The sequence below is a fragment of the Oryctolagus cuniculus genome, chromosome 17 (assembly GCF_051225735.1).
Source record: "Oryctolagus cuniculus isolate XC-2025 breed Fujian yellow rabbit chromosome 17, ASM5122573v1, whole genome shotgun sequence".
Classification (NCBI taxonomy): domain Eukaryota; kingdom Metazoa; phylum Chordata; class Mammalia; order Lagomorpha; family Leporidae; genus Oryctolagus; species Oryctolagus cuniculus.
In genome coordinates this window covers 1,007,298-1,020,190 of record NC_142883.1, presented here as the reverse complement: position 1 = coordinate 1,020,190, position 12,893 = coordinate 1,007,298, and the positions used below count along the sequence as shown (strand labels likewise).

General features: G+C 71.1%; 4 protein-coding genes across 6 annotated transcripts; 2 read left to right on the top strand and 2 right to left on the bottom strand.

The window, feature by feature from the left end:
* Positions 1 to 180: 180 nt before the first annotated feature.
* Positions 181 to 3,013, bottom strand: ALYREF (Aly/REF export factor). 2 transcript variants are annotated; one of them, XM_070060138.2, is made up of 6 exons: positions 2,591 to 3,013; positions 2,203 to 2,334; positions 1,395 to 1,542; positions 807 to 870; positions 560 to 731; positions 181 to 472 (listed from the first exon to the last, which is right to left on the bottom strand). In XM_070060138.2, exons 1-6 carry the CDS (start codon positions 2,825 to 2,827, stop codon positions 458 to 460), a joined length of 768 nt encoding a protein of 255 aa, XP_069916239.1. In that variant the 5' UTR covers positions 2,828 to 3,013; the 3' UTR covers positions 181 to 457. The 2 variants fall into 2 exon arrangements, 1 of the variants encoding a protein (XP_069916239.1); XR_016224398.1 differs by lacking the exon at positions 181 to 472 and adding an exon at positions 1,137 to 1,244 and having other exon boundaries at positions 658 to 731; positions 2,591 to 2,953.
* ANAPC11 (anaphase promoting complex subunit 11) lies at positions 2,979 to 5,075 on the top strand. The gene is made up of 3 exons (XM_070060144.2): positions 2,979 to 3,113; positions 3,244 to 3,363; positions 4,820 to 5,075. The coding sequence occupies exons 2-3, from the start codon at positions 3,255 to 3,257 to the stop codon at positions 4,963 to 4,965; spliced, it is 255 nt and encodes an 84-aa protein (XP_069916245.1). The 5' UTR covers positions 2,979 to 3,113; positions 3,244 to 3,254; the 3' UTR covers positions 4,966 to 5,075.
* Positions 5,076 to 5,472: 397 nt separating this feature from the next.
* On the top strand, positions 5,473 to 6,652 carry NPB (neuropeptide B). Its single transcript, XM_070060143.2, has 2 exons — positions 5,473 to 6,375; positions 6,456 to 6,652. The coding sequence occupies exons 1-2, from the start codon at positions 6,151 to 6,153 to the stop codon at positions 6,582 to 6,584; spliced, it is 354 nt and encodes a 117-aa protein (XP_069916244.2). The 5' UTR covers positions 5,473 to 6,150; the 3' UTR covers positions 6,585 to 6,652.
* A 637-nt stretch (positions 6,653 to 7,289) lies between these two features.
* PCYT2 (phosphate cytidylyltransferase 2, ethanolamine) lies at positions 7,290 to 12,854 on the bottom strand. Of its 2 annotated transcripts, XM_070060130.1 has the most exons (14): positions 12,695 to 12,854; positions 11,380 to 11,468; positions 10,865 to 11,026; positions 10,645 to 10,711; positions 10,401 to 10,485; positions 10,266 to 10,310; positions 9,951 to 10,001; positions 9,482 to 9,620; positions 9,284 to 9,366; positions 9,020 to 9,097; positions 8,848 to 8,913; positions 8,715 to 8,780; positions 8,504 to 8,592; positions 7,290 to 7,739 (listed from the first exon to the last, which is right to left on the bottom strand). In XM_070060130.1, the coding sequence occupies exons 1-14, from the start codon at positions 12,781 to 12,783 to the stop codon at positions 7,637 to 7,639; spliced, it is 1,212 nt and encodes a 403-aa protein (XP_069916231.1). In that variant the 5' UTR covers positions 12,784 to 12,854; the 3' UTR covers positions 7,290 to 7,636. The 2 variants fall into 2 exon arrangements, with proteins under 2 accessions (XP_069916231.1, XP_069916232.1); XM_070060131.1 differs by lacking the exon at positions 9,951 to 10,001.
* Positions 12,855 to 12,893: the final 39 nt, after the last annotated feature.

Here is a 12,893-nt window from a genome sequence, read left to right as displayed (position 1 = left end):
GGCGCAGTCACGCGTGCTCCTCCACATGCCTCCCCCAGGGCACACAGCAGGCGGGGTCACACTGCTCCTCCCCACACCCTCCCCCAGGGCACACAGCAGGCGCAGTCACTCGAGCTCCTCCCCCGCCTCGCCCAGCTCCAGCCCCACACCAGCCCCAGGGCATGGACCAGGCAGTGCCGCTCTACACACATCTCTATTTTATTATGGCAAAGGTGGAAACGCCACCTTCTCCACAACAGCAACCAGTAAAATTTATCCCAAAAATAACTCAGTACAAAACAGGTCTGTTTCAGAATTTAAAAAAAAAAGAAAAAGAAAAAAAAAGCCTTTACATGAGTTCTTAAATCCTATTTTAAAACACAAAAGAAACAAACGCATCCTTGGCCACACAGCGCCGGCCGCCCTCCCGCCAGGCACAGGGACGCCGTGTCGGTCCCGCTCTGCTCGCTCGCCTCCTTTAGCTGGTGTCCATCTGCAAAGGGCAACAGAGGGGAGCTCACCAGGGGCTGCCGGGCCGGGCCGGCCGGGCCAGCCGCGCTCCCGGCCCCGCGGGACTCACCCTGGCGTTGTAGGCGTCCAGCTGGGCGTCCAGCTCCTCTGCAGACAGCTGCTGCCTGGCGCTCCTGCCGGTGCCTCTGCCCCTGCCGCGGCTGCCGCCACGCGCGCCTCTCCGGGTGCCGCCGCCGAAGGCCCCGGGGCCGCGGGTTCTGGTCACGCCGCCTCTGCTTATGCTGGGGGAAGCGGCGCTCGCTCAGACACTGGCAGGCCCCCACGGCCGCCCGGCCCGCGCGCGGCCCGCGCCTCACCTCTGTGCCGGTCTCCGCTGGGTGTCGATCTGTGACGTGACGAGCTGGATGTTCATGGGGCGGCCTGTGCGGAGAGCGAGAGGGGCCCGTTCTAACCAGCGGCTCGGAGCGCCCAGCGGCTCCACGCCCTGCGCTCCATGCAGGCGCTGGCAAGGGCCTTCGTGTGTCCAGCGCCCCCGTCGGGGAGGTGGCCTGGAGCCTGGCGGGGGCTCCGGCGAGGGCAGCGGCCCCGCCGACACCGCCTCATCCTCGGGCTGCTTGGTCAGGTGTGGTGTCCGGGGTGCTCGTGGGCGGACAGGTGTGGGCGGCCTGACGAAGAAGAACCGGTACCTTTGTCTTTACGACTACAGCCCCGCACTCAGAGGTGTACTATGGCGGTTCTGAGAAGGCTTCACAGAAGTGAGTCTTCCGGAAGGAGCTGAGGGGAGGGTGTACTTGCTGGATGGGGGTTCACAAGAGGTTGGTCCCGATGTGCGGGGCAGAATGGAAGAGAGAGACAAAGGGGCAAATGCAAAGTGTCCTCAGCCAGAGGGCAAGCCGCTGCTACGGGCCGGGGCCGCCCACTCCGCGAGCCCGTCCCGGACTCACCGTCCAAGGGCACGCCGTTGTACTGCTTCATGGCCTTCAGCGCGTCCGCCTTCCGCTCGAAGTGCACGTCTGCCGTGCCCAAGCTGCGGCCGGAGCGGTCGTAGTGCACGGCCGCCTTCTTCAGCGTCCCGAACTCCGCGAACAGCTCCTGGTCAGACAGAGAGCTGTAGCCAGGCCCCGGAGGCCCAGCGCCGTGGGGCGTCTCCCGGGGTGCGGGGGAAGGGCCGGGCCGCAGACACAGCAGCTTCCGAGAGCGCCCGGGGCCCAGGGCCGCTGCGTATCCGCGCCTCGCTGCAGGGGATGGAATCGCAAAGCCCGCGTCTGCCGTCACTTCCAGCAAACTGACTGCGCCCAGGGCGGCGGGGGCAGCTGCCCGGCCCGCCCCCGCCCCCGGCAGAGGCTGGCTCCCCCTCCCTCTCCGCCCCACGCCCGCAGCCAAGTGCTGCTGAGCCGCCTGACCCCAGGCAGGCTGGGCGTCGGAGAGGGAACCAGAGTGGGACACGCCGGCCGCGGGCACAGCGGGAAGGAGGTCACCGAGAGCGGCTTCCAATGGACGCCAGAGACCACCTTAGAAAAAGCCAGCGCTCAGGCCCAGCGTCCGCCGGCCGTCCGAAGGCGGACTCCTACCAGTCAGCCCCAGGCAAGAGCCAGCCCCCCTGGGCTCAGAGCAAAAGGGAAAAAAAGACAAAAGAGAGTGCGGGAAACCAGAAAGGCTGCACCCACGCGGGTCCGAGGCCGCCCGGCTGCCAGCTCGCGGGGTCGGCCCGGCCCGCCTCGGCCCCCCGCCCAGCCCCGGCCGGCCGCTTACCTGGATGTCGGCGTCCGACACGCCGAAGTCCAGGTTGGACACCAGCAGCTTCCCGCCCGTCTCCACGCCGGCGCCGGCCCCGAAGCCGCTGTCGAACAGGTCGTGCTGCCACTTGTCGGGAAGCTGCTTCGGCTGCGGGAGGAGGCGCCGCGGCGGGGCGGAGCGTGAGCCTCCCCGCAGGCCGCCCCGCGCGCCCCCACGCACTTCCCGCCGCCCCGCGCGCCCCGGCCACACAAAGACCCCAGGAGGCCCCGGCGCCCGGCCGGCTCCCCCGCGCGGCCTCGCCCGCGCCGCCGCCCGGCCCGCCCCGCGCCGCCGGCCCCCGCAGCGCGCACCCCCGGCCCCGCTCGCCCCCGCCGCCCGCGGCGGCGGCCGGCCCGGCACTCACCCGGCTGTAGGGCGCCGGCCGGTTTCTGCCGCCGCCGCCGGCCGCGCCGCGGGCAATGGCCGGCCGGTTCCGGAGGGGCCCGCCGCCGCGGCTCACGCGCGCGGCCGCCTGCGCTCCGCCGCCGCGGCCGCCCTGGGAGCCGGCCCGGCCGCGGCCCCGGCCCCCGCCGCGGCCGCCCCGCTGGCTCCGGTTCAGTTTGATGATGTCGTCCAGAGACATGTCCATTTTGTCGGCCATGGCGGGCGCCGAATCGGCCTCAGCTCGATCCCGCGCGTCAGCACGCCGCGGCGTCACTTCCGGCGGCGCGCGCGGACTTCCGGCGCCGCGGCCTCGGCGCTGGCGCTGATTGGCGGCGGGCGGCGGCTGCGCGCGCGGGGCGGAGGGGCGCGTGCGCAGTGCGCGCGGAGCGGGCGGGCGCGGACTGGAGCTGCCGGCCGCGGCCGCGGTCGTTTTTATACCTTCCCGCGCGGACGCGGGCGCCGCCAACGGAAGGGCGGGGCGGCGCGCGGTCAGGTCGCACAAGGTGCGAGGGCGCCGGGGATTGGGGCGGCCGCGGGGGGCGGGGCCGGGCGGGCGAGGGGCGGGGTCGGCGGGCGGCGGCGGCCGGGGGTCGCGGCGTCTGCCGGCTCACGCGCGCCCCTCCCGGCCCGCAGGCCCCGGCGCCATGAGGGTGAAGATCAAGTGCTGGAACGGCGTGGCCACCTGGCTCTGGGTGGCCAACGACGAGAACTGCGGCATCTGCCGGATGGCGTTCAACGGCTGCTGCCCCGACTGTGAGTGCCCGGAAGGGCGGTCGCGGAGAGCGCGAGGCCGGCCCGGAACGCCGCCCGGGTGCCCCCGGGGGCGCAGGGCCATCGCCGCTGCCCTGCCCGGACGGGAGGAGGAGGCCGCACGTCGGCCCCTGCACCGAGAAATCTGCGGAGCCCCCACCGCCCTCGCCTGGGGCGCGGTGGCAGCGGCTCGCGGCGCCTGTTAGGATTTACTTATTTACTTGAGAATCCGTTACGGAGAAGCAGAGCGGGGAGAGAGGTCTGCCATCCGCTGGTTCACCCCCCACGTGGCTGCAACGGCCGGAGCTGCGCCGACCCAGGGCCAGGAGCCTCCTCCGGGTCTCCCACGCGGGTGCAGGGCCCAAGCACTCGGGCCGTCTTCCACTGCGTTCCCAGGCCACAGCAGAGAGCTGGGTGGGAAGTGGAGCAGCCGGGACTCGAACCGGGGCCCATACGGGATGCCGGCGCTGCAGGCGGTGGCTTTACCCGCTGTGCCACAGCGCGGGCCCCTAACTGTGGTTTAGTTTTTCCTTCCACCCTGGCTGGAGAGAGAGCTCATCAGGAGCGATCGCCCGCCGGGACTGGGTGGGTGGGTGCCGGGCTCTGGGAGTGGATTTCTCTCCACACCCTCTTCTGTCGTGCCCCGGGGTCATCCCCCCCATGCCGGCCCTGTGATTGGCTTTTCCTGGTAGCAGAGATTAGCAATTGGCGTTATTCAGCGTTTAGATTGCTCTGGAGGGCGGGACACAGCCCGAGGCCAGGGCTTGCACCTTTCAGAGCAACGTTGTTAACCTCGGCAAGTCCCGAGGAAGCTGCCCGAGCCCACGTCTCTAACCAAGGCAGTGTCTCTAACCGTGGCCTTGCCTGTCGTGTCTTCTCGCGTGGCCGGCACTGGGCCTGTGAGGGGCGTCCAGGCACTCAGCGCTGGCTACAGCAGGGCCTGCTGGCTGTGGCCGCAGCCCAGAGGGACCATCGCTAGGCAGGGCAGCACCTTGGTCCACAGGGCCCCCGTGCCTGGGTGTGACCCAGCCCTTCTCCGTGGCCAGAAGCGTGGTTCCAGCAGATCAGAGGTGGAAAGGCCCCGGGGGTCCTCGTGGGGCTGGGGGCAGGCAGTGGGCTGTGAGCCTTAGCCTGGGGTGTCCCCCCGGGACACAGCCAGCCTTCCCAGGCTCACCTGTGGTGCTGCTGGCCGACAGACACGCAGTGTCCCCAAGGCCCGCTGTATTGCCCTCCCCGTGTCTAGGGGCTTGGGTCTGGAGGGCTCCTGCTGGGCCGGGCCCGTGCGCAGGTGTCCGGCTTCCGGGAAGCAGGTGACCACGCTGCCCGCCAGGCGTGCCTGCAGGAGAGGGGCAGGGCCCTGCCGTGGGCGCCATCTCGCTTCCCTGGGCTCCCAGTGAGGCGGGGGGGGGGGGCTGGTCCCGGTGGCGGCCCCCTCACCGCGTGCCCGGCCCCTCCACAGGCAAGGTCCCGGGAGACGACTGCCCGCTGGTCTGGGGCCAGTGCTCCCACTGCTTCCACATGCACTGCATCCTCAAGTGGCTCAACGCGCAGCAGGTGCAGCAGCACTGCCCCATGTGCCGGCAGGAGTGGAAGTTCAAGGAGTGAGCGCCCGGCCGCCCCCGCGCTGCCCCCCCAACGCGCAGCAGCCCGGCCGTCCCCGCCCCCCGCGCCCCCCGGCTCTCGGGAGTAAAATTCATTAAACTCAGCCTCGCCGAGCCCTGTCTCGTCTGGAAACGCGGGAGCAGACATCCCCGGGGGCCCCGGCAAAGCCTGAGTCACAGCGCAGGCGGAGCGGGAACACAGGACCAGACAGGGCCTGGGGCAGGGTCCCGCGCCCCCCTGCGTGGCCTGAGACGGCTCCAGCTGGGGCGCTGACCCCCCCATGTGGGCAGCACTAGCCCTAACCCCGGGGTGCTTGGCAGCTGCTGCAGGCCGTGTCCAGGGGCCCCTGCTGGCTCTGCCCGGCACCAGGCACAGCGTGGGCATCTGTCCTCGGAGGAGGCACCTGCAGGGCCACCCGCCAGGGCCGGGAGCCCCGGGACACTCTGGGCTCTGCAGACACACACACCTGGTGCGCGTGGTATAGCTGCACAACTTGGGGCCTGGGGCGGGTGCTGGGAAGTGAGGGGCACCCTCCCCGGGGGGTCAGGGACACCCTGGGTTTGGGACGCTGAGCATGCCCTCGGGTGTGGGCTTGGGCAGCCCCGCAGGGTCACACAGCTCCCCTGCCCCTTCAGGCTCTAACCCGGAGCCCCAGCTGCGTCCCCGCCACCCACACTGGTCTGCTTTCCCAGGCCCTGCACGAGGGGCCCTGCAGGGTCCTCCCCGTCACCCCGTGTCACCTGCCGCAGCCCAAACCCCTCCTCGCCAACAGCCCTGTCATTTGCTGACGTCCCCCAGCCTGGCTTCCACAAGTCTGGGGTCTGGCCTGCTCCCTGTGCACCCCCAGCTGCGGGCGCAGGGCTGCCTGGCCCTTCACTGCCCCCGAGGTCTCGGGAGAACTGGGGCTCAGCGCAGCCAGGCTTCCTGGGCGCCTGCCCGGCTGAGCGGGACCTGAAGCCCGAGGTCGGCCTGGGGGCGGGGGAACCACCCGCGCTCCCTGTGCCTGCAGGCACTCACCCAGCCGCCTCCTTCCTCCAGTTTGGGGACGATCGCGCGTCCTGCGGTCCTGCACGCCGCCCACGCACACAGCCAGCTCAGGCACCAGGCACACACCCCACCCCCACCCCGCCCCAGATATAAAGCTGGCTCCGAGCCTCATCCCCACTGCCTGCTGCCGCCTGCCTCCCCATGACCCGGCCCACTACGCTGGTGGCCGCCGCCCTGGCGCTGTGCCTCCTGCTGGCTCCGCCTGGCCATGCGTGGTACCGGCCGGCTGCAGGGCCTGGCCACTACTCGGTGGGCCGTGCCGCGGGGCTTCTGTCCAGCTTCCGCAGGTCCCCGCACGCACGGCGCTCGGAGCTCCCCAGCTGGGCAGGGGCTTCCGTGGAGCTGCGTCCCAGCCTGCAGAGCCTGGTGAGTGTGGGCACGGGGAGTGCAGGGGTGAGGGGTGGGAGGCGGTGCGGGCGCCCTCCTGAGCCTCCCCTTCCCCCCAGGCCCTGTGCGTCAAGGATGTCACCCCAGACCTGCAGAGCTGCGTGCACCTGCCTGCCGGCCAGAGGACCTTCCAGTGCAAGGCTGACGTCTTCCTGTCACTGAGCGCCGCGGGCTGCCCCCGGGCCTGACCCCCACCTCCCCGCGGAGGCCCCCACCCGCCCTGTAGTGCTAAACCAATAAATGGGAGTGAAGCTGCTTCCGGGGAGTTGCTGCCGGCAGGGCCCCCACCTCCGTGCTGTCCCCACCCGGCCCTCCCGCTGGGGTGGGGCCTGCCCCCCCCCCCCCAGCTGCTGGGAGGAGGCCTTCCTAGAGAGGCCGGACATGGGCGCGATGGGCACCTTCAGCAGAACCTCGAGGCCCCTGGTTTCTCTGGCCGGACAGCCCAGCCCCCTCTCCACACCCAGCTCCGGGACCCCCCTGCTGGGGGCAGCACATCCACCGGCTTAAACCTGAGCGGGATCTCAAAGATGCCCCCACTGCCCCAGAGGCCCCCAGGACCTCCGCTCCACAGTCCTAAGCACTGGGCACGGGATCTGGGGGTGGGGGAGCAGCCTGGCGACCACTGCCCCTCAGCCCCCCTCTCCTCACCGGCTCTGGCCCCGGGGCCCCTGTCTTGTCCCCACTCCTGGCCGAGCTGAGCCCCGAGGGTGGGGAGCAGGAAGCAGAGTTGAAGGGCCTGAGTCCCAGCCCCATGCCCGTGCCCCAAGTCCACAGGGCAGCTGCCGGGAGTGGGCACACTGGTGGCAGGCCCAGCTTCCCGGAGGGGAGGGAGCAGGCTGCCCTGGGCCTCTCCCCGCTGGGCGTCCCGCAGAGCCCGCAGCCCCACGCAGCACTGCGCACCAGGCTTTATTGGATGGCACCAGAGGTGGACGGCAGCCAGTCAGGGACGGGTGGAGACCAGGAGGGCCATGTGGCAGGCGGCGAAGCTGGCAGCGGGCCGAGTGCGTCTTCTTGGAGCCAGGCACGGGTGCCGCAGTCTGCACCCAGGGGCTCCCGGGCAGAGCCCTCTGCCTCCACCCACAGCTGGCGGGTGGGCGTCGCCGTCCCAGGGGAGAAGGGGGTGTAGGCACCCTCTGCTCCTCCCGCCCAGGGCCGCTGCGGGGACGGGACCCTCTTGAGCGGCGTCCACAGGGGCACTCCAGGCGACCAGGCCTGTTGGAGGGCAGCAGCGGCCTGGGCCTCAGTCCCTCTCCCCAGGGGGCTGCGCCTCCTGCTGCCTCCTGGCTTCCAGGAAGGCCAGCTCCTTGGCTTCTTTCTTCTGGTTCCGAGCCTCGTACTCCAGCCTGGGGGACGGGCTGGGGTGAGCCGGGCAGGGGTCCTGCCACTGGTGCCTCCACAGCGCCCCCCCAGCCTACCTGGGCGCCTCACCTGTCCCACAGCGCCCCCCCAGCCTACCTGGGCGCCTCACCTGTCCCACAGTGCCCCCCCCCAGCCTACCTGGGCGGCCTCACCTGTCCCACAGCGCCCCCCCCAGCCTACCTGGGCAGCCTCACCTGTCCCACAGTGCCCCCCCCAGCCTACCTGGGCGCCTCACCTGTCCCACAGCGCCCCCCCCAGCCTACCTGGGCAGCCTCACCTGTCCCACAGTGCCCCCCCCAGCCTACCTGGGCAGCCCCACCTGTCCCACAGTGCCCCTCTCCCCCCCAAGCCTACCTGGGCGCCTCACCTGTCCCACAGTGCCCCTCTCCCCCCCCCAGCCTACCTGGGCGCCTCACCTGTCCCACAGTGCCCCCCCCAGCCTACCTGGGCGGCCTCACCTGTCCCACAGCGCCCCCCCCAGCCTACCTGGGCAGCCTCACCTGTCCCACAGTGCCCCCCCCAGCCTACCTGGGCGCCTCACCTGTCCCACAGTGCCCCCCCCAGCCTACCTGGGCGGCCTCACCTGTCCCACAGCGCCCCCCCCAGCCTACCTGGGCGCCTCACCTGTCCCACAGTGCCCCCCCCAGCCTACCTGGGCGCCTCACCTGTCCCACAGTGCCCCCCCCAGCCTACCTGGGCGGCCTCACCTGTCCCACAGCGCCCCCCCCAGCCTACCTGGGCGCCTCACCTGTTCTTGATGATCCTTTGAACAATGAGGTCTGTGGTGAGGTCGTTGCCGCTGTCGACCTGACAGAAGATGCCCCTTCTCTTGGGCTCCTGGGGGCCAGAGCGGACACGAGGACCTTTCTTTAAAGCAGGGAGCTGCCGGCTGCCCAGCCCCGGGGCGGCGGTTGCACCGTGTGTGCCCGTCTCCAGACACGGTGACGGCCAGCACCCACCTGGTAAGGGTCCGAGCCATCCCTGTCGGCCACAATCTCTGTCTTCCCGTGACACACCAGGTCCACCTGGGGGAGGAACGGGTCAGGGCCCGAGGCCAGCCTGGTCCTCCCCCCGCGCCATGCGCAGGCTCACCTTGAAGTGAGCCAGGAGCTCAGCCGTGACCGCGTATGGGGCCCCGATCACCACCTCCGCCACGTACTGTGGAGGGAGGGCACAGGCCGCTCAGTCCCACCTGGGCCAGGCCCGAGGCTGCAGAGCAGTTGGGTCCCTGGGCCCCTCAGGGCGTCCGAGTGGCCACACTCACCCGGCAGGCCAGCACGCTCAGGGTCCGCTCATGCAAGTTCATGATGGGGTAGTTCTTGCCCTTGTAGCGATTGACCTCCTAGGCGCAAACACGCGGGCTCAGCCCCTGGGCTCAGGCAAGTTCCCGCCCAGCTGGCTCACGGGAGGACACTGGGGAAGGTGCCCACCCTCATGGAGACACCCTGGGCAGGAGGGTGGGCCCCCCGGGGCTCTGTGGCCCTCACCGGGCCCAGTGACCCCAGGAGGGAGCGGGCAGGGCAGTGACCTGGTCGAAGTGCAGGCCAACGATGATGTAGGGCCTGTCCGCCAGCCGGTACACCTTCTCCAGGAAGTCCACGTGCCCGATGTCTGCCCAGGTTAAGAAGCGAGAACAGAGGAGTGCAGGCACGCACCTGCTGCCCCCCGGCCCCCCAGCCCTGGCCCCTGTGTGCGGGTGTGGAGCAGCGGCGGCCATGGAGGATACGGAACAGGTCGAAGGCGCCGTCCACGTAGATGACCGTCTCTCCTGGCTGCGGCTCCTTCCCGGAGGCAAACTGGATGATCTTCTGGGAGGTCTGCAGGAACTGGGACACCCCCGTCCAGGGGCTGCGCCCCCCAGGGCACTGCAGGCCGAGAGGGGCAGCGTCAGCAGCAGCGGCCTGCAGGGCGCCTCCCTTCCCCGGCCCCACCGAGGGGCCCTGCCTGTCACAAGTGTGGGGTGCTGGGAGCAGGTGCACCGGGCGCGGCGGGCAGGCCCAGCCCAGAGCCGTTTCCAGGCTGGCACCTGGCATGGGGTGGGGGCAGGGACAGCTACCCCCAGGCCAGGCGAAGCCCCTCCACGGTGGGACCATGGCTCCGTGTCTGGCCACGGCAGGCACTGCGGTCAGCACCACGGGCCAGCGACCGACCACCAGGAGGAGGTGGGGACGCGGCACCCTGAGGCCACTGGTCACCTGGGAGACTTCTGAGCAAAGTGTGTCCCCGGCGGGTGTCGGGTGGGGGGGCTATAAAGGGAGAGAGGACCAGGCCACTGGTTAGCGGCCACCTGTCTGTGGGCAGTCCTTGCTCCTCCAAGCAGTGGCCACCGCGATGGGCCTGCTGGTGCACCTCCTACCTGCCCACCCTCCCTCCCGGCGGGCGTCCACCAGCTGGCCGTCAGCATGTGGGAGGGGGGTGGGCACAGCTCCGGGCCGACCTCTCCCCCGGGAAGGTCAGGGTGGGTGGCAGGGAGCCCCGCGCCGAGCCCTGCCCGCCCGGCCCACACTCACCTTGCCGAAGCTGTCTGCATACTCCCGGTACTCAGAGGACAGCTCCTGCACAGACGGGCAGAGGGACTGGGGCCTTCAGAGCGCTGACCCCAGGACGGGGGGAGCAGAGGGCAGGGGAGGGCAGAGGGGGCTCACCTGGCTGCTGTGATGGGCCTTGGTCACCAGCAGCATGCGGCCCACGAGGTCCGTGGTGGACACGCCCTGGGTGCGCCTGCACTCTCTAGGGACAGAGTGGGGCTGGGCTCCCACTGGGAGGCCACCCTGAGCTGCCCGCGCCCTGCCCGCGCCCCGCCTCCCAGCAGCCTGGGGAGCCTGGGCCGCGGCCAGCTCCTGCCTCCCTCCGGTCCCAGCCCTGGCCCGGGAGCGGCAGGCGCCTCACCTGTACCGCCCCGCCTGCTTCACCTCCTCGTAGGTGTCCCGGCCGTCCACGGTCAGCGTGATGTCATCTGGGGGTGGTGCACACAGCACGAGGGTTCGCAGCCGCACACCCGGACCCTCGGCCCGGCCCGCCCCCCTGCTCGCTCCCCAGGAGGCCCAGAGCTTTCTTGGACTAAAGAGGGCTTGGTGCCCCCCCCCCGTTCTGGCCCCCAGTGACTCACTGCCATGGACACAGAAGTCACAGCTGTACTTGTCCAGCGTCTCCAGCGTGGTCACGTAGGGCGCCGCGGGCACCACTTCGTCCACCCACTTGATGGCCTGCACCATCTTGTACCGCTCCTCCTCGGTGAACACTGGGGGGCCCTTGTGCTTGGCGATCTCCTCTAGGCCCGGGGAGAAGCACGAGGTGGCCCCTGCGCCCCGCTGGCCCCACTCCCGCGGGAGGCCCTGGCCCAGGCCCCGGGGGGCTCCGCCCACACCACACGGGGCTGGGGATGCCTCCCGCCTACGTCATGGCTTCTGTACCCGGCCAGAGTTCCAGGAGTGGGGGCACCCCGGGCACGGAGCACTCGGTCCCTGCCTGCCTTGGGAGCCAGGTCGGGGTTGAGGGCAGCGGGCAGCGCAGCCAGGGGCGCTGTGTCCAGGATCGCACTGCTCGCCGGCTGGCCGGCCCTTCTCTAAGCTCTGGCACCCACAGCTGCCTTCCAGGAAAGGACGTCCTGGCCATGCTGCTTACCGTCCGTGTGCACGCCCACGACCAGGTAGTCGCCCATGGCCCGGGCCTGGCGCAGCTGGTTCGAGTGGCCATAATGCACCATGTCATAGCTGCGGCGACAGATGGGGTGGTCAGGCCCTCAGCTCTCCACGTCTGGACCCCCCAGAACTGGGCAGGGGTGCTGGGACCGGGGACAGCAAGGGTGGGGGCACGGGCTCTGGCCCACCCTGCGACCACACTCCGTGCCCCATACACGAATATTCTAGCACCACCCCCAGGCTGGGGCTGAACTCCGTGGGGCCGAGATGGCCGTCCGTCCCTGGACAACACACGCAGCACGAACCCCAGGCCCAGGAATCCTCGCTCTGCAAACCCGGCTCCCTCCGGTGGTCCCAGAGCGGCACCGCCTGCCCGCTCTCCCCCACCTGCACCTAGAGGTTTTAGCTTCAAGTCCACATCTGGTTACGGGGGAGCCTTTTTGCTGTGGTTTTCTTTCGTTTTTACATTATTTACTTAGCTATTCAAAGGGCAGAGTGACAGAGAGAGGACTTCACCACGCCAGGAGCCGGGAGCTCCATCCGGGCATCCCACGTGGGTGCAGGGCCCGAGCACTAGGGCCACCCTCAGCTCCTTCCCAGGCGCGTCCGCAGGGAGCCGGCTCGCAAGCGGAGCGACGGCGGTGCAGGTGGTTGCTTAACCCGCTGCGCTCTGCCTCCCCCCAGCAGGTGCTGTTCCAGGGAGGGGGCGCAAGCCCTACACGGGGCTCCCGCCCCGCGCCCTCCGTCCCTCCACCCCTCCCCACCCACCCCAGGTAAGGCGGCCGCGCACTGGTCCCGCCAGCTCCAGCTCACGTGCCCGCGGGGCGGGCTGGACCGGGGAGAGCACGGCGCGGGACGAGGGCGGAGCTGGGTCCAGCCACGGTGGCCGCGCGGCACAGGCCAAGGTCAGAGTCCGCGACAGGAGGCCTGGCTCCAGCTCCCCAGGCGACTCCAGGTGCGAGAACGAGCGCAGGTCGGCCCGAGACACTCCGCGGGAGCCCAGGGCCGGCGCCCTCACCTGCCGACAGCCCCCGCCGGCGCCCCCTGTCGGCCTCGCCCGAGAGCACCGCGGGACACGCGGGAGCCGGAGCCCGCCGGGTTCCAGGTCTCCGGCGGCCGGGGCCCCTGCCGGGCCTGTCCCCGCCGCCGTCGCCGGCCGGGCCCCGGGGATCTGCGGCCCCGCGCCTCCCGCCGGCCGCCGCAGCCGAGTCACGTCCTGGGACGGGCCCGGGCCCCCGGCAACCGCCGGCGCGTGACTCCCGGAAAGAACCCTCCCGCCCTCCGCCGCCCGCGCTCACCAGCCATCGCACCACACCCGCACGGCGCGCCGGCCCCCTGGGCCCGACCGCTCGGCGACCCCCGCCGCCCCGTGCCCGTTGCGGATCATGGCCCGTAGCACCGGCGCAGCCCTGCCAGCTCCCGGCCGCCGCCAGCCCCCGCGGCCCCGCCCCGCGCACGCGCAGCTGCCGTCACGCGGGCCTCACCCGCCGCGCTCGA